Source organism: Gopherus flavomarginatus, chromosome 4 (assembly GCF_025201925.1).
Source record: "Gopherus flavomarginatus isolate rGopFla2 chromosome 4, rGopFla2.mat.asm, whole genome shotgun sequence".
NCBI classification, from domain to species: domain Eukaryota; kingdom Metazoa; phylum Chordata; order Testudines; family Testudinidae; genus Gopherus; species Gopherus flavomarginatus.
In genome coordinates, this window is record NC_066620.1 from 69927882 (window position 1) to 69952964 (window position 25083).

At 39.6% G+C, this 25083-nt stretch overlaps 1 protein-coding gene across 2 annotated transcripts in view; it reads left to right on the forward strand.

Moving 5' to 3' along the window:
• HEATR5B (HEAT repeat containing 5B) overlaps positions 1-25083 on the forward strand; it is an 87711-nt gene that overhangs the window by 42783 nt on the left and 19845 nt on the right. For both annotated transcript variants that reach the window (XM_050950281.1, XM_050950280.1), the window contains 8 exons: positions 2027-2196; positions 5422-5566; positions 7378-7617; positions 10184-10435; positions 11857-12038; positions 15746-15814; positions 18478-18657; positions 21553-21790. In XM_050950281.1, the coding sequence (XP_050806238.1) occupies positions 2027-2196; positions 5422-5566; positions 7378-7617; positions 10184-10435; positions 11857-12038; positions 15746-15814; positions 18478-18657; positions 21553-21790 (1476 nt within the window). The remainder of the gene's footprint in view (positions 1-2026; positions 2197-5421; positions 5567-7377; positions 7618-10183; positions 10436-11856; positions 12039-15745; positions 15815-18477; positions 18658-21552; positions 21791-25083) is intronic.

A 25083-nucleotide genomic window follows, 5' to 3' on the forward strand; every position in this document is an offset into this window, starting at 1 on the left:
ATGCTGTTTTTTCTTAATGTCAGCTGGCTGTTAAAGTATTGCATGGTGTCAGATAGTAAGGCATTTGTGATTGGTGTGTAGGGTCTGTAGATCTGCATCTGCACTGTGTGTATTGAAGTGACACAGTTCAGGGCAACTGCACCTGTATTTCCTCTTCCATGAGCCCTCAAGGGCACCCACTCTAGGCTTCTAGCTCCTCAACTGTCAGCTCTCCTGGATAAAGACCTTCATCTCTCTCCCTCATGACAGGGGACTTTCAAGGCTACACGCTTCCTTGCCCAATCTGTGATATCTCCAGCAAGCCAGACTGCCTAAACAGACCAGCATCTGCACTTTGCTTTCTCTCTGAAGACTGTGTAAAATTGTAATAACCAGCAGTTACAAGTTACCACACAGCTCTTAAGAATAAATGTGCTTGCTTATAAAGGTGAAAGCATTACATAAAAAAACATATAAAAGCTATTAAAAAAAACTTATATGCATGCTAAAAAGCTTACCAAAGGTCACCCCAACTTCAGCCTTAGACTCTGGTAGGTGTCAGCCCTTCCAGCTCTTCACAAGGATTTCCCCCATCCCCAGACTCATCTTGGTCAGAGAAGGTCCTGTCTCTTAGCTAGATCAGATAGAAGGCCCTGAGATAGTTTAAACTCAGGCTATTTTTTCCAAAACTCCTTTCTTTGTCTGTTGGTCTCTGGGGAATCCAGTTTGAACTAGTATACCTGAGCCCCTCCAGGTGGTGGTACCTCTCTGGAGGTGTTAGACCTGAGTGAATTTGCCTAATCACTCCCCACTGAACTGTGGTCACCCTCCCTGTGGAATTGCATACAATTCCTGGCTCACAATGATACATAAGCTTAATATAGTAAGAACTCCCAAAGATATTGCAGGAAATTGCCGTATATGTTGCAGGTGGCTATATGAACTGGTGCCAAAACTATCTAACTCCAATAATGAGGTAGTCTCAGTATCTCAGATCTTTATACCTTGACCATATTCACAGTGTGGTATCTGAGGGTATGTGGTTCAAACTGGAAATAAAAATGAAGTATTGTGGTTTTTCTTTAAGGTGCAAAGGGGATTTTGGTGGATACACGTGGTATGGGCTTTGATATAAAGTGCCATAGATGAGGCTGGTAATGAAACCTCAAGTATAAATTCCCTGCCTTTTGAATATGTTTGTTTAACTACAATCTTGTAGTTGTATCTTAATTTTTTTGCCTAGGAATTTCCTTATTGATTTTTAGCAGATATTTTAAAAGTATTGATATATACAAATGTAGATTGTTCAGAATTTTTTCTTATAAAGACAACATTTTGCTCTAATTATAGTTGTGCTGTAAAGATGGTGAATGGAACTTGTTGAAATGCGAGACAACATAGTCTTTTCATCAAATATTCTGTGTAGTCTGTAACCTGTTGAATCCAAGTGATGCAACCGAGGGAGCTAAGACACTCCATCAGTACATTAATATATTAAACTGTTCCAAAACTGACAAAAAATATAAAAGTCTTCCAAAATGTCACAAGTATTCAGAGTTTAAAACTAAATCCATAGCAAATAACTCTAAAATTGTATATCTGGTATTATAAGAAATGGGTCTATGCATGCAGTCTTATCCAAGACTACTAAATGAAATAGATTTCCAAAACCTGAAACTTAATTCATTTTACCAAGTGCCATATCTGAGAAATAATGACTAACTGAACGATGTCTGCAGCATTTTTCTGGCTAATGATCACTTGTGTAAAATTTGAGGTTTAAAGGACTTTTGGGGCTAGCTGATTGCTTTGGAACTTAAGGGGGTAAGTGTCAAAATTGGGCTAAAATGGAAAGCGAGTTCTAACCCTGTATACAGAGTCCTTTTGAAGTAATACAGCTGTTAACTTCAAGTATAGGTATTTAGAAGAGTGATGCTGTATGTAATTTACAAAGACTTCACATCTCTGAAGTTTTGTGATTAAAAGATTAATATCTATAACAGTTATACAAAAAAGTTGCTTTGTTAAGGATTCTTTATTCTCTTAGGTAATGGAGCTACTATTTCAACAATCCGCTCTTCATGCTTGGTGGGATGTGCGATCACACAAGATCACTCGGACTCTCTTGTTCAGGCAGCTGCCATATCCTGCCTTCAGCAGCTTCACATGTTTGCACCCCGCCATGTCAACCTATCCAGTCTGGTTCCCAGCCTTTGTGTGAGTGTAAAATATGTCTGTCTTGTCCTATATCCCTAATGCTGGAAACATCAGCATTAAGGCCTGCAGAAAGGAATGAGAAATGGCTAGCAGCCTATGGGGGAATATACATACGCGCTGAGGGGCAAAGTTTTCAGAAGCACTCAGTGGCTCCCAAGTCAGAAGTCCTATTGAAAAACAATGAAGGGACTCGGCACCTATATCATTTAGGCACTTCTGAAAATTTTACCCAAGATTAAAAAGACTAGGGACCTGTTTCTAATTTACACTAAAGCCGCTTTACACTTCTCTGGGTGTGTAGAGGGGCCTTAAAGTGAGCTTAGATTATAGTTACATTCACTTTAAATCCCTTTACTCTGCCAGAGTGGTGTAAAGTGGCCTTAGTTTAAATGAGAATCAGGTCCCAGGACTATTTAGGTTGGAAAGGAGAAGAATACACAATAATAAGTCTCAAGCATATAAAATAACAAATGAAAAAGAGGAGACCTTTGGGGGACCCTATCTCCTATGGCTACTTAGAAAGGAATTGTATGTGGGGAAAGTGGCATAGCTCCTTCTATCAGAGTCCTAGGCAGAGTCTGTCTTGCTGTTGTCCCCAAGTTCCTCCATTGCTGCTGAGGTGAGTACTGTCACTTATCTCAATAAACATGGCACTAACTTTCCTGCCTCAAGCCAGGAAGTGATGCAAGGGCTGTAAAATCCAAAATTTGATCTAAATAAAACTATTAGATGAAAATTTAAAAAATAAATTGGAGTTAAATATACTTCTGCTCAGACATTCAGAGAGACCCTACCTTTAAGCCATCCCTGGCCACCTATATCCCAGACTCTTCACAGATCTTACTGAAGGATTGATCATGACCAAAGGACTCCCAGGCCTATTTATACTGAAACTGGGACTTTCCCTGTTTGTGTAATCTGCTGTCCAATCTTTCCTTAGAGTTCCCCCACTCCAGCACATGTCCCCTTGTCTTGCGTAACTGGTGCACTCTTATTCCACATGACCCATACTCTGTAATATGTCAGAGTGCAGAGAATTCCAAGTGAAAGGTATTGCTCAGCACAGATGTAGGTGGGCCCTTCTGTTAAGTGTGAATAACAGGCTGATATGTACCACATCCTGTGACAAATAATTCTCTCTGTCAATTCCTTTATGACTAAAACTCCAAGTGGGAATATTATAGACAGTGAAGTTAACCCAAGGTGTAATTGTTGTTGATTGAAATCTTTTTCCATGCCATTCAGCTGTCCTTTCCCTGCTCCATCATAAACCCTCAACTACCTAATTTTCCTTCCCTCCCTTTTGCTTCCAAAATCTTGTTCCTTCCATGATAAGCCTACCTGCAGATGGCTGTGCACATGCTCCCACAGCTGTTTGGACAAGTAAAATGTGGACTTGGTGGCTGAATAGAGGACTGGCTGAAAATCCTACCCCATTAAATGAAAGAGAAAACAGTGACAAGCTTTTGTCTTCTGTTTGGAACCAACACCATGTATCAAAGTTAAACCAATCTCTTCCATAATGCTTTTCAGATTCCTTCCTGCCTCTCTATTTCTTCATCATCATCATCATCCTTTTTTTTTTTTTTTTAAGCAGGGAGTAATCTTTTCAATAATTTAAATCCTAAAGTTCTCTTTTGTAGTTCTATTGAAACAACTTCAGGATGATACTTAGAGGATCTCTTAAAGTCTGTTTTTCAAGATTGAAACCTTCAGGCATTCATGAATTAAATAAAGACCTAGTGTTAAATATTTTGTACACCCTATGACCTTCCATTTGGGAAAGCAATTTCCACCCTCGTAGCAAACTAATAGAGGGAAAGCAAATGTGTATTAAACTTATTAAAAAAAATGTCCCTGGGGTAACTTGGGATTAGAGTTTCTAAAAGAGCACTCTTTTTCTCCTCCCTTGAAGAACATACAGTTCCCTGTACAGCTACTTCCTCTCAAGAAAAGTAGGGCGCTTGCAGAATTCTTTTGGAAGAAAAATATTTACTTGTACTCGAGGTGATTCAAAGCATATTACAAGCAAATGTTACTTAGCACAGAAATCTGGAAGCTCTCATGTTGAGAAGTACTTACTGACATATGTGGTTTAAACTGTGGTTTAGATTTGAACATAGAAGGTTTTAATGACAGTTGTCATAAGTGACGATTTTATTGAAAATTGTAATTTCTGTCACTGGCAGAATATGGGATCCTAGTATTCAGAGTTTGTAACCAATGTTAAAGCATGCTATAAACTGGACTAGAGCAGTGGTTCTGTTCTAATCTAAATAACCTCTTAGTTCTCCTCAGCCCATCACATAGGCACAGCTCTTCTTAATAAGGTCTGCTCTAGAGTAATTCATTAGAATTGCTAGGACCAGAGGGCTGGCTCTGCTGTTGTTGCCCAGCTCTCTGTCACAGTCCCCTCCCATTTCAGCACCCAATTGAAGTTCCCAGACTTCCAGATAAACATCTGAGAACAATTGCAGCTGCCTAGTGCTGAGTATTTGTGAAAGTGTGGTCTCTTTGTCTGAGAGCTGAAATGGGAGAGAAGCGAAGAAATTTTCCAGAGTTCCTGACTGGCTTCACTTTTGCAGTCTGTGAGGCTTAATTTGTGTTTCACATTTTAAAATATTGAATAATAAACTTTATTAATAAGATTTCTCAATTTTGCTTTTTAAATTTCCCACTTGTGCTTCCATTTGGGAGATGGGGCAACATGCTGGGATGCTAATAAACCCCACCTGGAACCGGTGCACTCAAACTTCCTCTAATTAAACTCTTTAGAATCTTGAATGCTGCAGGGGGCAATAGCTGCTTTATGGAAACACAGGAGAATAGAACAGAATTTCTCTCATTATATTAAGCTCAGAAAGAAATTAAACAAGCATGTTCTCCAGGAGAAAGATGATCAAGATCTGTGTGCAAATGCAGTGGGCAGGTACAGATAGTTCTGTGTTTCTGATAGGCAGAGGTTCATTTCCAAAGGACGTGATCATGTTTGGGTAGCTAGCTGCATTCCCTTCAGTAAGTTAAGGGACTTATCCATTTTAATTAACGTTTTCAGCCAAATGGCTTCTTGCATTCTGACTTTCTGTGCAAGTGCAACAGTACTTTATAACTGTTTACGTGACCTACACTTGATTTAGCTGAGCAAGAGGCTGTTATTAATCACTAACAGTTTTGATTCAGTTAAAGACACAGCAGTTTACCGGTTTACAATGGCTCTGATTGCAGGTTCACTTGTGCAGTTCTCATTTATTGCTCCGTCGGGCTGCAGTGGCATGTTTACGACAGCTTGTGCAGAGGGAAGCAGCAGAAGTATGTGAATATGCCATGAGCTTAGCAAAAAATGCTGGCGACAAAGAGAATAGTGGTGTCAGTAAGTATTACCTGCATGGGTCCTTTTCTAATAGTGTGTGTGTGTGTGTGTGTGTGTGTGTGTGTGTGTGTTTTCTAAGACAAAAACAAAACCCATCCTTCTTTGGAGTTTCTTGCTATTTCCATACTTCCAGCTAAAAGTAAAGACAGTAGCCCTGGCCTCTTAAATATTGAGAACAAATTAGAAATGGAATTTCCCCCCAAAATATGTTGTTCTAAATCAGTGTTTCTCAAACAGGGGTCGTCGCTTGTGTAGGGAAAGCCCCTGGCAAGCTGGGCCAGTTCGTTTACCTGCCCCGTCAGCAGGTCTGGCTGATGGTGGATCCTAGTGGCCGCGGATTGCTACTTCGGCCAATGGGGGCTGCTGGAAGTGGCGCGGGCTGAGGAACATACTGGCCGCTGCTTCCAGCAGCCCCCATTGGCCTGGAGCAGCGATCCACGGCCACTGGGAGCTGCGATCGGCCGGACCTGCGGACGGGGGAGGTAAACGAACCGGCCTGGCCCGCCAGGGGCTTTCCCTACATAAGCGGCGACCCCTGTTTGAGAAACCCTGTTCTAAATTGTTCCTCTCTCTTACCGATTGTGTTTTCTGGTTTTGAAAATGGGCATGTCACAGAGGGGATGGGATGGAGTATGGGTGGCTGCCTCGCAGTGCTTCTTACGGGGCCAACAATGGCATTTCCTGTGCTCCCTGCCTTAGTCCACAAATTACTGCCAACTGCTCAGAGCCAAGTGGCCTGTGCTATAAACTTAGAGGCAGTCTAAAACTGCTGAATAAAAATAACCTCAGAATTTGTCTGTCTGCACCTTTAAACAAACAAACATAACTTCAAAGGCAAGATCTTAATTGTAGTACTTGAGGATAAGGCCTTGACCTGGCCCTCGGGTTCTGGGATAGCACTTCTCTGGCCCTGTCTCACCCCGGAGAAGCACAGGCAAGCCTTTTTAACTGATGTGCTGGCACCTGATTGGTCAGTGTCTCCTCTTGGCTCTTTTAGGCCTCTAGGGGATAAAGTCTAGTTGGCAGCCTGGGTTTTCTGTAAGTAGGGGTTGTTAGGGCACCAATTCCTGAAGCGGGGAGCAGAGGGGACCTGATAGACCCCTTCACAGGGCATGATGATCTGTACTGTGAGTAGGATATTCAGTTTTGACTGGTTCTGTTGGCAACATCCTTAGTAGCCAGTTGGATTTCCCAGTTGCCCCAATTTTTTACATATATAATTTTATCCTGCTGTTGCTTCTCAAATGAGTTATGATTCCTGCTCATCAGGAAAAAGTACAATACCCAGAAGCTGTCCAAAGTAAGTATATAATTGTCTGCTGGTAGTTACATACTTAATGTTTTTCAAATTTTTAAAAATTTAATCTGGTGCTGATGTTGCCTTCTTTTAGCGGATTATCACACAAACAATTTTTCCACTCTGCCACAGAATGATGTGCATTCTAGTATTGTGGGGCACAATTAAGACTTAACTCAGAAGAGATTCTCCAGGATCCAATGCGGCTAGATGCTGAGCATTTCCTGCAAGGTGTTGAGAGCTCTTCTCAACTCCTATTTACTGTAATGGTAATTGACAGTATTTATCATTTCATGGGAGATGCTCAGTAGCTCATAGAATCTAACTTCTAAAAAGTTTAATATATTAAACTATGTTAGAGTTTATTGACAACAAATTGTAGTAATGCCTTTGTGTTTGTGATCTGTGCAACTAAGAGTGAATGCAGAATGTCCTTTTCTAGTACTGCTATTGCTCTAATTTCAAGGCACAAATATGATATAGTTTCTTACTGGAAAAGTCTCTCATTTTACAGATATTAACCCTTTCACACCAGGAGTTGGTTCTCGGCGGGATAGTCATTGCCGGCATCAAGGAGTTAATATAACAGAGACTGGCCTCGAGGGGGTTCTTTTTGGAATGTTAGATCGGGAGACTGATCGAAAGCTGTGTTCTGATATTCATGATACCTTGGGACATATGCTTTCATCCCTGGCAGTGGAAAAACTTTCACACTGGCTAATGCTATGTAAGGATGTCCTAGCAGCCTCCAGTGGTAAGTGTTTGACAACATTCATATAATAAGACATCATATCTTTAGATTTAATTTATTTTTGATAACATTCATTTAGAGCTCTTTTGTGTTGTCTTGGGATAGGTATCCATGTTTAGTTTTATCACCTATATCTTGGATTGTAATATTTTAGCTTGTTCAGAAAGAGAAAATGGCAAATATAGTCAGTTTTGAATAGTCTATGTATACACACACACACATTAAAGTAAATCTGGTACTGTATATGTAGGTAGTTCTTAAAGGGTGAGCATTACAATAGATGATAACCCACTTTCTTGGCCTCTGCTTTTAGCAGTTGACTGGCAACAATTCATGTATCTTATAATGCTGAACTATTAAAATGCTTCTCCTAAAGAGTGTAATGTCTACTTTGGCCATATAACCTCAGTTTCTTCCTTTACTGCTGTTAGTAAAGGAGTTCTCCAGCTTTCCTGTTTCTGCCCCATACTACATTCACCTACATCACTTCACAATTTGTGATAGGAAACATGTTTTTTTTTTTAGATTTCTTTTGGGTGCCTTTAGTGATTGGTAATCTTCTTTATTTTATTTACGTTTAAGAATGATGTTTTACTTTATGAGACTGAATGAACTTGGCACCTCATGGGGTCCTAGTTTGATTTTTGATTTTTATAATACTGGCTTGGATTCTCAGCTGGGATAAATGGTCCTAGCTGATTTACATCAGCTGAAGGATCTGTTTCACTGTATAAAATTTTTATTCTTTTTCTTCCTTAGTGTTCAGTTTATCAGAGAGGCAATCTAGAGGCTTGAAGAAGTGTTCCAAGTGCAGTCATAAAGTGCCATTTGCAGACAGATATGCCTATTGCCTGAGATGTATTGGGACAAACCAGATGAAATCAAGCTGGCTATAAAATCAGTGCCTAGATGTTGTTACAGAAAAATTTAGTACTCAGGACACTTGGTGTTCATAGGAATCCAGTCTTCACATGTAGTGGTTACAATTAAAATATAACTACTTGACAGTTATTTTCTGTTTGGAATATGGGGGAAGTTATTTCAAATACCACTGTGTAATGTTGCCAAATTCTGATTTCTTAATGGCAACTACTGGAGATGTCCTGGAAGTGAAGGTGGTCCTTCGTGTATTTCAGGTTTATACAGAAGGAAGAGTGTTACTTGCATCTAAAACTTCCCATTATGAGGTGTTGTGAGTTATTAATGTGGTGTTTACTACATTGATTAAACCTCCTTTTGAGCTACTCGTTCACTCAAAATTCCTCCCTGGAAGATTTTATTCCTGACTTGACCTTGCAGAGCAGGTGTGAATCGGTCTCTCTACTCCTCTCCAATACACTATTTTATATAAGTACAAAGTGGAGCTATGGATTCAAATGAGAGCCCTTCTAAAGGTGTTATCAGATTTCTACTTACAAATTAGTTATCCTTCTAACATTTTCCCCACACCCACATCCCTATTGTAGTGGCACTTTATTTAATGGGCTTGATGTTAAAAGGTCCTCTTGCATTTTATCTGGAGTAGATTCTAAAATCCGTAAAATATGCATTCAGCCTTTTCTTTTAATTGACACTTGTACAGTAGGCCAAATATTTTCCCAGAGAACCATGTTTAAATGCATTTCTCACTGCTGTTCTTCAGTAAGCCAGTAACTTCAAATTTATTTTGAGATCTCTTTGGTTCGAGATGTATTGGCACATGCAAAGCCAATTTTCAGGTCAGCCACATGTATTTTCTGGCATACTTTTGTGAAGGTTGCACAACCTTTCTCACCCTGAAATGCCCCAACTCTTCTGCAGCCTAAGTGTATTATTTTTTAGGAAAGGGGTGACTCCGTTGAGATAGTTTATCCCTCTGATAAGTTTCTTCTTGTTGCTATGGAAGCTTTGGTGTACTCCCTTATCATTTTGATGCTCTGAGAACTGGACAATGAGGTTTTGCATATCAGTTTCTAGCTAATAGCCTTTTAATTGAGATCTCTGATGCTTTGTTTATTTCCTGAACTGGGAATCTATTGCAGTAGTCAAATTTGGAGAAAAGAAAATTATTTTCAGTACCTGTAATGATTGTTTTCAAAACATGTTTGTGTGTGTTGCTATAATAAATTGCCCACTTGCCTTTCTCGCAATATTGGCCTTTCGTTTTTTCATTTAATATGCATTTTATCTTTTACTTGAAAAGAGAATGAGAGTTCAAGCATGGGTAACATCCGTATCCTCTGCATTGACAGTTTAACAGTTAAACTTTCTAAGCTACAGAACCCGGAAGTGGGGATTTCTTGTAATAGATACCTGCAGAGAGCTAGAGTTATAGGAATGTCATTTTCTTATCTTTCAAAAAGATGAAGGATACTCTTAGTATGCTGAAGGGAAAAAACATCTTTACTTACTAATATTCCTTTACTGTGCCCTTCTCCATTGTCAAATGCCATAATTTCTATAGAAAAGTTAGTCTCCATTTTAATTTTGAATGGATTGTTAGAGTTGACAACTTCACGTAAATTGTGTCTGAAAAATTACTACTAATGGTGGAATTGCTAACTTTTATGACTTTGTGTGTCTGTTGTAGACATGAGCACTGCAGCTCCTTTGGGAGGAGGAAAGGATGAAGAATCGGAGAAGAAAGATGAGATGGATGATGACACAATGTTTACCACTCTGGGTGAAGAGGATAAATCGAAGCCTTCTGTGGCTCCTCGCTGGGCCACTCGTGTATTTGCTGCCGATTGCCTGTGTCGAATTATCATGCTGTGTGAGAATGCGAATAAGGCTCACTTTGATCTGGCCATGGCCCGTTCAGCCAAACTCAGAAACCCTAAAAGTAATTAAAGGATTTGCATGTGTTTTGGTTTAACTTAACTGTAAAGAGATATATTAAGAGTATTAGATACCCACAAGGAGAAAACTTTGTTAAAGAACAGGTAAGCTTGAGTAAGGGAAGCAGCTATCCATGCAAACTATTAAAAGCAAAGAAATGTCCAGTTAAGGTATCCTCCTTTAACATGTCTTCTTCACCACATACCACATTAACCAGTTTCCCTGGCAGACACCACACCTCAATAAATAAGTCTCCTTACACTCTAACATGGTAGTTTTCAACCACGGGCACAGGAATGCAGAAGTCTTCCAGGGAGTACATCAACTCATCTAGTTATTTGCCTAGTTTTACAACAGGCTACATAAAATACACTAGCAAAGTCAGTACAAACTAAAATTGTATACAGATAATGGCTTGTTTATACTGCTCTGTATACTCTGAAATGTAAATACAATATTTATATTCCAATTGATTTATTTTATAATGATATGGTAAAAATGAGAAAGTAAGCAATTTTTCAGTAATAGTATGCTGTTTCGTCACATTATATTCTTCAGAGATATTCTTGCATAACCAGTTACAAACTCTTTTAAAATCTAGAGACTTGAAAATAACATCTGTAGGGTTTACTTCTTTTCTGTTGATTTTTATTACTCCTTTTCAATATCACATTTTAATAAATTAAGGAAATTCATTTTTAAAAAATAATTACTTACAATATCTGGCATTAAACGCTAAGATTAGGATGTTAAAAAAAAAACAAATATAGAAAAGTCCTCACAGAAATGTTACTGATTTCTGGATTATTTTCCTCTACCCCTTGCCGTTGTCACACACTTTTCTTTTACCCAGGGTCTGGAGGCAGCTATTTGTCCCAAAGAAGTGAGGGAATAACCCCATTTGCACCCAAATAAATATTATTATTACCTGAAATACTCAGTGGCTGGCTACAGTACCTGAGTTTTAGAATTGATCAGATGTTCCTTTGTCAGCAGGGGTCACTGTAGGCATAGGATTGTAACAGCAATTGCATTCAAGGCTTTCTGTGGGCATGACGAACAAGTTATTAAATCTGTTTTTGCAAAATGTTCTCAAAACAGACATGAAGTATTTTAGCATTCAGAGCAATTTTTTCTCATGACCTTTCCTTTTACTTTGATTCAAATTCATAACACTTAGTTTTTCACAACAGGCATTTCAGAAATCTGAAGTGATCATTTATATTAATAATCAAAAGAAAAGTATATTCAATTAAATATTTTTTTTCAAAAGACGCAACTAATTTTTTTTCAAGATTGGGCGAAATTTGCATATTATAACATACTCTCCCTGTTAGAAATTTGTGAATAGTTGCAAGTGTCTGTATATGGACATCAGTTGGATATCTTTAACTTAGTTAATTGCTTTATTATTTTTATTTTCAGATGATCTTTTAGTGCTCCATCTCTCCGACCTCATCCGTATGGCATTCATGGCTGCAACTGATCACAGCAACCAGCTGCGGATGGCTGGTCTCCAGGCACTTGAAGACATTATCAAGAAATTTGCATCAGTTTCTGAGCCAGAGTTTCCAGGTCATGTGATACTGGAGCAGTATCAGGCTAATGTGAGTCCTTCTTTATATGTTTAGGAAATTGTATATTTTTCTGTCAATATGCCAGTGTCAGTTCTGAGAACAGTTTGTAGTTTTAAATGACTTGTGAAGGAATGTTGTGTGTGAGAATGTACTGCAAACACCAATTTATTTACCGCTTCAAAATTATTTCTGTATCTCCTCTACCTGTTTGTTATAATTTAGTAACTGGCAAAAGTTCCAAAAAATCAATAGTCACTGATCCTTGAAATCCAAATATTAGGGTGAACATTTATATTTTGGCAACCATCATGGCCATTTCCCTGGCAGAATTAGAAATTTGAAAAGAGCACTTTGATTCCATTCCAGATTGAACCTAATAAATCTGTTTTTCTCAGGGATTAAAAAATGTGCCCCTGTTCTGTAAAGTAGGCCAGAAATCTGTGAAAGCACAGGAATGGAAGTTGAGATCTGAGCTTATTATTCCTGGATACCACTGACTTCTTGTGTGAGGTGGTTAAGTCCCTCAAACCCCGTGCCTCAATTTCTTCATTCTTAAAATGGGAATGATATTGAGCCCCTACTTCGCAGGAGTACTGTGAGAGTTAACAGGAGACAGTCAATTTAAAAACCATTTTCGATTGGAATTAGTTAGTTGTGACAACAGTGGTTTACGCCTAAAATTACTGTAACTGGAAGAGATTATATTTTTCTTCTGTTTTTTCTGTTTGTTTACTTTGTGCATTTGATAACACTTTGCTTATATAGTCAATTTCACTGTTGGTCCTGATCCTGCAAATATTTACATACATCTTGTCCCATTGGCTTTAGTGCAAAAGTTAAGCACATATGTAAATGTTTGCTGGATCAGGATTTCAGTTGGTGAGTTTTCACGGTTTTTGTGGGGATCTTTCACACAGCAACAGGGGAGAGAAATATTCTTTATAACATTGAAGAGTGACTATTAAATGACAAAAATTGATTCAAACTCATTTTGCCCCTTTCAGTTATTTAATGCTTCTATAAAGCAGTTTGCAGTCTTTAGATGAAGGGAGCTATGTATGTGCAAAGCATGCAATTATTCTGATTCCTGTCTGTATGGTTTTATTTTGTTAAAAGAATACCATTTGCTGCGTGACTGATTTCATGTTGTTTTAGAGACCTTAACTTCTGAAGTTATTGTGTGTTTGATTTCACAATCTTATGGCATAAGGCATGTATGGCCAACCTGAGCCTGAGAAGGAGCCAGAATTTACCAATGTACATTGCCAAAGAGCCACAGTAATAAATCAGCAGCCCTGCGGATCAGCGCCTCCCCGCACCTCCTGATCAGCTATTTTGTAGTGTGTAGGAGACTCGGGGGGGGGGGGGGGGGAAGGAGGAGGAGGAATGAGGGCATGGCATGGTTTTTTTGTGGTTTTTTTTTTTTTTTTTGGATTGACACTATCTGACAAGGATTTATCAACTCTCTGCTTCAACTCTGTCCTCCTTCACTCCCATCTTTGATTTGGAGCTTTCCGTCTTTCTATCTGCCTATAACCCCTATTCCTGTCCCTTAGACCCAGTCCCTCTTGCTTCAGGGTCTCCCTTGGGCTTGCACGCTCTCTCTCTCTCTTTCTCAACACCAACCTTCCCCCCCATCTTCAACCCCTCTTTGATCTCTGGCTGATTTCGCACATTGCTTCTCCTATCCTGAAGAGCCCTGCCATTGGCTCCGGCTACCTTTTCACCTACCCTGTCATTTCATGTACTTAGAATCTCCCGCTGTTTGTTTTGGTTTCTTTGTCTCTCTTCCCTACCTCCCTCGCCTCGCTTTTGCTTAATCCATCTCCATCTGCTTTCTGTTTTCTTCACTTCAGTGAAACTGCAATCACAAAGATCACCAGAGACCTGCTCATACCCAAATACAAGGAAATTGCTCTCTAACTATACTTGTCTCAGAGTTCTAAGGTGTTGATTCCAGTTGGTCAATTGAATACCATGCCTCCTGAGCTGCTTAGTTATCCTCCCTGCTCTAGTGGTCTGTTTCATTGGGATTTCAACCAGCTCTTCAGCTGTGAAGCATCCAGAATCTCATGATGCTTTACTACTTAGCCTTTTCCCCATAACTTTTTGTAAGTGCTCCATTGTTGGTAGTCATTGCTCTGCTCCTTTAAAAAGAAAACAAAATTCAGTTGTGGTACACCAGCTCCTGCCAGAATGGAGTGTGATTAATTCTTTTAAGTCTTTGTGTCTTCTTCTTCCATTCCTGATTGGGAATTTTGCATGCTCCTTGAGACCTTTCTTCCTGAGGACAGTGCTGAGTTGTCAGTGCATCCAGAGCCTCGAGTCCACTTATCCTTCTCCAGCATTCAGAATACCTACTATGCTCTGGCCCAAGTTCTGCCTCCATATTGATGTATCCTGTATTTTATGCCCACCTTCTCCCATTCCACTGAGACTATTGTTTTCACTTTCAACCTCCAAGTCTATATTACCAGTCAAAGCAGTTCTCTAGCACATCAAACTCTGAGATGACTTTTGCTGTATTTTTGTGTGGGTTCTGTTCTCTCTGCCTTTCCTTCTCAAAATAGAGAAGTGTCTCAGTGACTATAAATGTTCAGAATTCAGTTGAATAATGTCCCTGATAGATTGCACAATTCATGCTGTCCCTGAGAAAGACTCCTGATTGTCTCAGCCTGTGAGATTTGCTTACGGATGTTGCCATGATCAATCCTGTCCCAGAAAAAATGCCTGAAAGTCCCCTGGTCCTCCCCATAATTCCTGTCAATTCAGTGCAAAGTTCAAACTGTCTTGAGGAAACATGAGTTGAGACTCCATGCAATGTCTCTGAGGCAATGCAGGGCTCTGCAGCAGTGTATCCAAATTATGGGGAGATACTACCAAAGCCCAGTGTCTCAGCACTTTTTCAAACTGCACGTTAGGTGATTTCAGTGAAGCCCTTTGAAACTTTTTAGTATCAAATTTTCCCAACCAAGGCCTCACTACTTTTGAAACACGGACTTCATTCAGAGTATCTCCCAGCTTCAGGCTTACTCTGCCTTAACTGCTGGGCTCAGCTATCTCAGGCTATGGGTTCCACCAATCCTTATGTGTAGTGTTAGTAGCCACAGAACCTTAAAAACAGCGGTAGTTGACCAAGTATAGGCTGTAAGCTCCCCTCTACCAGGGACCTGTTTAAACTATGTGTAAAAAATCGTGGACATCTACAGCGGTTGCATTTAAATTATTTTCTATTTTGAAAGATCGTATTGGTTTGATAGATAATTAGAGTTAAAATGAGGACTACCAATAGCAATGGTAATATCTTTCAAATGGTAGATGTTTCTAAGTGCATCTATAGAAAGACAATGAAAATAGTAACAGGGCAGATAGCTGTAGCTGTTATGAGAATATCTCCATGATAATTAACAAGGCCTGTAATAGCAATTTCATGATTCAGTATTTCTGATGTGAATGATTCTCAATAATATGAGAGGACACTATGTTTGTATGTGACAAAGATAAATGTGGTTCAAAAAGGAGATGCTCCTTGTAGGGAGGAACGGGTGAAAGGTGCAGTACAAAGGTGTGTTGTTTTTTTTTAAAGGCATAGTATTATAAATTTCTATAAGCAACATAAAACAATGATAACTGTTGATGGAGTTTTGATGCCAAATCCAGCGCTTTGTTAGGCTCTATACATTTTGTGTGTGTTTATAAGCCTCATTTAATCAGATTTTTTTTTTCTTTTTATGTAGGTTGGAGCTGCTCTAAGACCAGCTTTTTCTCAAGATACTCCTTCTGACATAACGGCAAAAGCCTGCCAGGTACATAGAAAAATATTAAGACTACGTAGTGAAAACTTGACATATTTCAAAAGTGTGTGTGTGTGATTTTTTTCTTGTTTTTAGAAAAAGAGTGAGAAAAGAAAAATAGTAGTAAATATCCCCAGAACTGGAAAAATTTGGAACGTATTTATTAGAAGCAATGAAAGAGGCTCCAGATAATATATTTTGTTTTTCAGTAGTGCTGAAATCCTTTGTGGCATTACATTAAAAAATCTTTTTATTTTGCCTTTCTGCAACCAGTAGTAAATAGCTACATGTAAATACTGGTTTATAACTTTATTGATACCTGTTTTTAAATGAAGGGTCCTGGTCCATTACTAGGGCTAGTAGGCACTTCAACAATACTCTGCTACTAACCATAATTGAAAATGGGACTTGCATATAGTGTTGTTTGTTTTGGTTGTTGTGAGGCTAACAGATCTGTTGAGAAATAAGTATCTTTAATCTGATGAAATAATTTGAGGTAATGGTGATTTACCATTGAATATAGGGCTTAAACTCAGGTTGTGGATCTCTGAATCTAATTCTGATACCATGTGTACCTATGTCCATTTCACCCTATTGAAAGTTTCTTCTGCATTCAGTGCTAGGATGAGGAAATTAGTTTGCAGGGGTAGATGATTGCTAATAAGCCAGCACCAAAACATCCAAATCAAATGGGACTCAAATAGGGGAGACAAGGTTTGGACAGTAAAAGGAGCTTTAAATGATTTCACACAAACTCTGCAAACTAATTTCCTCATGTATGTCTAGAAGTGAGATGAGCCTATATGAGCTGCATTGAACTGTGTTTTTTGCTTTCTTTTGGTAGTACTGCAATAGGGTTGCTATTTGCTAGGGAGGAGGAAGATGGCCTTTGGTTAGCATTTGTGTTTCAGCTCCCTCTAATGGCTTGTGAATTTGTTACAAATAGGTTTTATAGAAGTCTTCCCTATGCCTGTCCAAGACAGGGAGCTTCTGTTGGGAGAGTGAGCCCCATTGCCACCCTAGAATTTGACCAGCAAGTATAGCTGGTCTGGAAAACTTAAAAAAAACACAGAAAATAAATTGACAATTTTTTTGTGTGAAGAATGTTTCCTTTTTTTTTTTTTTCTTTTGACCAGCTGCACCAGAAAGCTAAGAGAGAGAGAGAGATTTCTTTTAAACTTGAGCCCCATGAATCTGCCTCTTCCCACTTCCCTGCCCAACAGTCCCCACTGGGATTAAAGAATTGCCATTGTCCAGGGAAAATGTTGTAACCTGCCCATATTGAGGGAAAGAGATGCACAAAATTCTTCTACTACCTTCCCTCCAGGTGTGAGGGAAATCTGCTACCACTGCTTACGATGGAGTGAATTAAGATTCTACTGTGCCTACCTCTTATATTCATGTGTGTGTGAATATTCTGCTGTCACCTCCTCTAGACGACAAAGAGGTATAAAAATTACACTGTAACGCAGCCCTTGCAGAGGAGTGGAAGATTCCATTACTTGGGAAGAAGCATAGCGACATCTGTTCCCTTAAACTTGTCTGGGGAACCTGACAAGGTGCAGATGTTGTTGGGGAGAGGAGGAATTTAGGTTCCTTTTGACTCAGTAATAAAGGTGAGGGAAAAGTGCTTTTCCATCTCCTAGGTGGCATTGAGTGTCATAAAGAGATAATGTGTCTCCCATGGTCATCGTATCAGTATGCAGGAATACTGGAAAATAACCCCAGTTCACAGCTCTTCTCTCCAGGAAAGGAGTTGGGGGAAGGTGCATTATTCAGCTCAGTTTAGACAAAGCTAGTAATTGTCACAAGGCTTGTCACAGACATTATTCCTACTGGAAATCTTTAACTTTACGGAACCCCTATAAATTGGCTCCTTTCTGTGGTGTTATAGCTTCGAGGGTGTGATTTTATTTAAGAGGATGGTTGCTGGGGTATAGTGCTGAACGGGTGGTCTGCATGATGTCTAAATCTTAAGGATATGATTTATTTTAAAAAAATATGAAACACTCATAGTCCCAAAAATGTTTTATTGACTTTTATAGGACATGATTTGGGGAAAAAACCTTTTACAGACATGGTAACATATGGAGAAATGGACCCTTTTTAAAAAATAACTTGAAACGGGAAAGAAGTTGTTAGTGTGATTTAAAGCCCCTCTTATTCTAGTGATTTTGGGGACATTTAGTATGTAATTCTACAATTGCTACGTTTTTAAAAAAAGTTGTTTATAGGTTACTTTTAAAAGGGCTAGTATCCAGTACACAATTCAAAACAAATGTGATGAAAAAAATTGTATTTTGCATGATTAGGCTGACATACTCAAGAACAGAGTAAAAATGTTATTGTTTCTACTAGTTACTGTGGTTCATAAATAAACACAAACATCTCTGCATAATATTACATGGCATACTTTACAGGTATCTACATTATAAATTGCAGATGCCATGAACTCTGCAAACACCATCTTTATGCTTGTAAGTACTGACTTAAGCTGGTCTAGAGTATCATGAAAAGGAAAAACTTAGCTAGACTTTTTTGTCAAAGGGGGCTATTAGGATATGTTACAGAAAGATTTTAATTTGGCATAAAAATCTGTTTGCCTGAGCAGGTATCATTGTGCATGATTCCTTCCAAAAAACCTTTTGAGAATGCTTTTAAATATTCTTGCTTAGGTATGTAGCACGTGGATAGGAAGTGAGGTTGTAAGTGACCTGAATGATCTTCGCCGAGTTCACAATCTCCTTGTCTCTTCCTTGGACAAAGTGCAAGCGGGAAAAGGGTCTTCCAGTCAGCTTTATCAAGAGAGTGCCACGACTATGGAAAAATTGGCAGTCCTGAAAGCCTGGGCTGAGGTAAACATTCAGCGTTAATATTTACCATATACCTCAGATTAGTTACTATAGCATAGCTGCAACTTCCCATCCTTTTAGCCAGCTGACCAGTCCACCAGCCCCAAACCTTCTCTCTTTTCCAGCTACTCTGACTTCCTCCCACCCTCTCCAGGCTTTTGGTTCTCCATGCTTCATCTTCTATCTAACTTGTCCACATTTGTCATATTGCTTCTATTCTCTCTCCTCCCCATGACTGCCCCACAGCTCCACCTTTCCTCCATCCTACCCATTTGTGCACACCCCTGCCCCCCCCCCCCCCCCGAGAATTTCCAAACTCTGTCAGATGTTGATTTCCTTCCCAGGCCCTTTCTGTTAATTTAAAAACAAAATTCAAGGATGTGCTGGTTAAATCAAAGCATAGCTAATTAGTAGGGCCCTACCAAATTCAAGGCCATGAAAAAAGCATGAAATCTGGTCCCCCCCTCACTCCTGTGAAATCTGGCCTTTTGTGTGCTTTTACCCTGTACTATACAGATTTCAGGGGGGGAACCAGCATTTCTCAAATTGGGAGTCCTGACCCAAAAGGGAGTTGCAGGGAGGTCATGGTATGGCCACCCTTACTTCTATTCTGCCTTTGGAGCTGAGCGGCAGCTATTGGCCAGGCACGCAGCTCTGAAGGTAGCGCCCCGCCCACAGCAGCTCAGAAGTAAGAGAGGCAGTACCATACCATGCCACACTCACTTCTGTGCTGCTGGTTTCAGAGCTGGGCAGCCGGAGAGTGGCGGCTGCTGACTAAGGGCCCAGCTCTGCAGGCAGCAGTGCAGAAGTAAGAGTGACAATACAATACCATGCCATCCTCACTTCTGTGCTGCTGCTAGCAGCAGCACTTCCTTCAGAGCTGGGATCCTGGCCAGCAGTCGCCACTGTCCAGCTGCCCAGCTTTGAAGGCAGCGCTGCCACCAGCAGCAGCACAGAAGTAAGGGTAGCAGTACTGCAACCCCCTCTACAGTAACCTTGTGACCACCCCACAACTCATTATTGTGTCAGGACCTTTACAATCACAATAGCGGGAAATTTCAGATTTAAATAGCTGAAATAATTAAATTTATGGTTTTTAAAATCCAATGACAATGACATTGACCAAAATGGACCGTGAATTTGGTAGGGCCCTACTGATTTGCCAGGAATTTCCCAAAAAGGGAATAATAAACTACAGGGCTACTGAAGTCATTGTTTGGGAATGTAAGATACCAAGGAACATACATGTGTCTAAAAACGATGGATTTCACAAATAACATTGTGTATGGTAACTAATTAGGATGTCCATATGAGTTAAATCAAAAGGGACTTGAAAGAGAAACTATCTGAATGTTTGGCTAAGCATTATGAACGGTCATTCTAGCAGTGTGAGCAGTTTGATGAAGTTGTAGAAAAATGGCTTCATTTTCAGAAGGGCTGAGTTCCCACAATTATTACTGAAGTTGATAGGAGCAATGGGAGTCTAGTAACTCTGAAAATCAGGCCAAAAGTTAATATAGGAGTCAGATGAGATAGTGAGCATAAGAAATTATTGGACAAAAAATATTTTTAAATTTTAAATACTGTGCTGCAAGATAGTCTAACTGATGAAATATTGTTGTAAAAATGTTTGGGTTTAATTTAACATTTTTATATGTATTTTTAATGGTGATGATGCTCTTTTTGTTGGCTGGAACTACTGTATTGTGTATAACCTTTTAAATGTGGGTGTATTTAATGAGCATGTGTGACGTGAAAACTATTACAGAGGACCCTGAATATGGTGTGCCAAATGGAACACAGGTTGGTCCAGGTCTTACTAAAGCTTTTCTGAAACCATTTGCACTATTATACATTTTATAATGCAAAAATAAAAGTACTGATTAAAGAATCTACTTTGTGTGAACTTTGCTATGCATGCCATTGTGCATTGTTTTATAAAGTGTTACTTTACTGAATAGAAGTAGTGAATAGTGTTTTGAAGAAGCTGAGCACAAGCAGGTCTTTGTTTTCTCTATTACATTAACATACTGTAGTTCTCTTGCATTTAATTTCTGTGGAAGTTATTTTGAGAAAATAAGGGAAGTATTAGCACTTCAGCCCTGTAGTGTTAAGCTATTTTCAGCTTTGATCTGAAGCAAAGCATCTGTTGTGTGGGGACATTTATGTCTGCTACATTTCTTTTCTAAAAACACTTTTTGTTCCTATTGCAAATCTTTTCCCCCAGTCTCTCTCCTTATTTGTGTAATGTGTCCTTGTGTAAGTGCTTTAAAAATTTTCCCTCAGCCCCACCATGTTGGGTATCACAGATACCAATTTACAGACCCTTTAAAGAACAGTACACAATCGGGGAGAAAAAAAAGGGGACACTTATTCACAAGGCCTGAGCCACACACAGAAAGTGACCTGAATGAAACTAAATTGATTTTATTCCTTCCTAAACTGATTTAAGAGTAAACCCACAAGTGAGTTGCACTGATGTAACTAAACCGGTTCCTAAATAGATTTAATTTAGTTAAATTGGTGCATTTTCTGTGAGAAGAACCCTAACTGACACTCTTCAGGTTGAAAGTGTGAGTAGCCAGATTGGCTACTGTGCTATGAATGTTAACAACAAACTCAGATTTAACTTGGAAATATAGTCTGATAAAACCTAATAGCTTTTCCGTTTTTCCTATCTTTATTTCCATCTGTTGCGTAGCATAACATTTTCCAGTATGATATTTTGCAGTATTTTTTTAAAGTGTTTTCAGATTGTCACAAAAATGTTAAACTATTCATGATATTCCATAACAGCTAAAATAAAGGTCATTTACAAATGCAATTTGTCATTTAATTGAAAGAAGGCTTTTTTCTTTTTAGAATTTTAAAGCAAAAAATTTGTATCTGTTTTTATAGGTGTATGTTGTAGCTATGAAAATTAAAAAGGAAGCAGAGACCAAACCAAAGCGAGCAATAAAGAATACGGATGATGATGATGAGGATTTTGGTACTGTAGATGAGCTACCTCCAGACAGTTTGATAACACTTGTACAACCTGAGCTGCCTATTCTGAGTCGCCTTTGGCTAGCTGCATTGAAAGACTATGCTCTTTTGACTTTACCAGCTGAATTTGCTAGTCAGCTTCCACCAGATGGTAAGCACAGCAATTTTTTTTTTTTTTTTATGACTATGAAAGACAGAATGAACATCTTGGTAAGGAATTGTTGGAGGAATTTTGAATTTCTTCTATAAATTACTTGCTTCCTAAATGAGTTTCTGTAAATGCATAACTCTAACACTGGATGTATACCTTTTTCATTATGTATAGACAGAAATCCTAAGGCTGAAGTAAATGTTTTGTGTGGTGGTATAAAGTTTCATCAGCGTGCATTAGAGATGATCTATTGCTGCTGTGTGGTGAAACGACAACTGAGTTTCATATGTCATCCCAAACATCTTTTATTTCATTTATGCCTCTTATTTTCAGAAAAGTTACTTTAGAAAAATGTACAACAATTGAAAATGTCTTTTGGTGCTATATTTCATATCACTTTGTCTCTAAAGTTGAGTTGTGTTAGTTGTCGTGTTCAGTCTTTGAAATTACTAGAGTAGAACAAATGTTAAAGTATCTACAATCTATAATAACTGTTCTATAAATGGGATGATATAATGTAAAGTTAGTGATTAACTAACTCATAGAACTTTATCTCAACCATAACACTGCATTTTCACTAAAGTCCTGAAACTTCACCATTGACGCGAATGGGAACTTTGGCATTGACCTGAATGAGTGCAGGATCATGCCCAAAGAAAATCAAGGGAAGTTTCTAAATTCTGTTCAGAAACAAATCCAATATATTTAACTTACTTAGTCATAGCTTTCTCTGGCATTTCAGTGACACAGATCAAGTTTTGTTAGCATTCATTGCAATTCTTATTTCCACAGAGCACTATAGCAACAGTAAAATGCATGAAGATTCTCTAAGTGTAATTCATTCTAAAATTGCTCACTCTTTAAATTGAATGAAACAAGTCTTTGAAATATATTTAATTCCTAAAGTCTCCCCATAACTTAGAATTTACATTATCCTTTTCTCTGTTTATAGTTTATATCAAATATAAAGTATACATTTTTTTAAACATAATTAGTCATTTCCAGGATTACCTAAATCCATGTCTAGGGTTATCTAAAATAAAGTTGTCTGATTTTTCAAAGATACTGAGTATTTATAGCTTCCATTGGCTTGTGGGAGTTGAGTGCTCAGCATTTCTGAAAACTAGGCAATTTTATTTTAAATGACTAGACATGGATTTAGCTGCCTAAAGGTAGTCAAGCATGTTTTGAAATTTTAACCTAAATTTGTACTTTAGAATAATAAAAACATAAAAATACACTGAAAATGTTAATGATTGAGAATTAAAATAGATAAGAATACATTAGTAAACAATGACAGAATTGAATAATAGATTATAATACGTGTGAACAATAATATAAATGATCACATTCTGATTATTTTAATAATCGTAGACATACCCCAGTCCTGCAAACACTTGCATGCATTTAATTTTACAGATGTGAGTAAATTAATTGAAGTAAATTGGACAATTTGTACTTAAAGTTAAGCATAGGCTGGTTTGCAGGATTGAGGGTCTTTTAGACTATGAGTGGCATATATTGTATTTTTCCGAACACATGAAGAAACAAGGTCCCTGCTTTGAAAAGCTTACAGTCCAACTCAGGAAAATACTGATATATGTACTTGCAACACTGGTTCAAATGTAAGAAAGCTTGGGGCCACTGGTGAGGAAATCAATGAAGTGTTGCATTCTAATCCATGGAAGGCTGTAATATATCCATAGAACTACAGTGTACTAACATTTTAAACAGCTGAGCCAGGTTAAGGTTCCATTGAAAAGATTTAGCTGGATTTTAATAACTTTGCAAATGAAATATAAATTAATGAGAGTTTATATTCAGTGACAAATGTAACAGATTTTTCAAACTTTTAGGTGTTTGTTTTTAAGCTGTTGTTTGTAAATGGGACATAATTAAGAAATCTTAACTTTTTTTTTCTTAAATAAGGAAAAGAGACTCAGATATAGAGCCAGTACTTGGCTTTTTATGGCTAAAGTTTCTAGGGTGGCTAATATTTCTTTTGTTTTGGTTTGGTGATATTTCTTGGATTGCATTGTATCCTCCTGGTCCTTTTGTCTTTCTGTCAGTTTCTGAAGTCTTTGTGGATTTCCTTCAGTCCTATGCAGCACAGAAAAAAGTTAGAACAGGGAGGACATTTAGTCTCACTTTATCATCTACTAGCAAAACATATTTTATATCAAAGAACAGAAAGTGGTATGGGGACAACCGTAATGATACAGACGCCAGCTAGTCCTGTTGACATGGAGAATTGTGCTGCAGGTAGCAGTAACAAAGATCAAACTTGAATATCTACATCAGCAAATGTACCCTATATATTTATACACCTCTACCCCGATATAACGCGGTCCTCGGGAGACAAAAATCTCACCACGTTATAGGTGAGACCGCGTTATATCGAACTTGCTTTGGCCCCACCTGTTCCTTTTTCCCTGACCGTCCGCTCCAGAGACCCCTGTCCCTAATCACCCCCAGCACCCCACCCTCTACCCAACCCCCCCTGCTCCCTACTCCGACCTCTATCTACTCCCTCCCCTCCCCTCTCTCCGCCCCCTGACAGGCACTCACCAGCAGCGGTGGGAAGTGGAGCAATGTGGCGAGGAGGTTGGGGAAAGGTCCCGCACTCACCTGCAGCAGGAAGCGGAGCGCCATGGCTGGGAGCTGGTGGAGTGGAGCAGGCTGGGGCCAGGCTGCTCCGCTTCCCACTGCCGATGCGTGCAGGGAGGTTGCACTCACCTTTGGCGGGAAGCGGAGAAACGCGGCCCCAGCCCACTCCACTCCGCCACCTCCCAGCTGCAGCGCACCGCTTCCCACTGCAGGTGAGTGCGGGGAGGTTGAGGAAAGGACACCCCCCCCCCCCCCGTACTCACCTGTTGCGGGAAGCAGAGCGCCGCAGCTGGGAGCTGGCGGAGTAGAGCAGGCTGAGGCCGGACTGCTCCGCTTCCCGCCGCCGGGGAGTGCGCAGAGGTTGGGGAAAGGATCCCGCCCCCCGCACTCACCGGCGGCGGGAAGCGGAGCAATGCGGCCCCGGCCATGTCGCTGTGGGGGCGGGGTTTGGGGAAAGGTCCCGCACTCAGCAGGGGCGGGAAGTGGAGTGCCACGGCTGGGAGCTGGCGGAGTGGAGCGGGCTGGGGCCGGGCTGCTCCGCTCGCGCCGCTGCTGGTGAATGCGAGAGGGATCCCTTCCCCCACGCCTCTCCCCCGAGTGACACGGCTGGGGCCGGGGCGAGGGAAGTGGAGCGGGCTGCTCCCGGCCCCCCGCTAATCCCCTTGGCCACTCTGGGACTGCCGGGC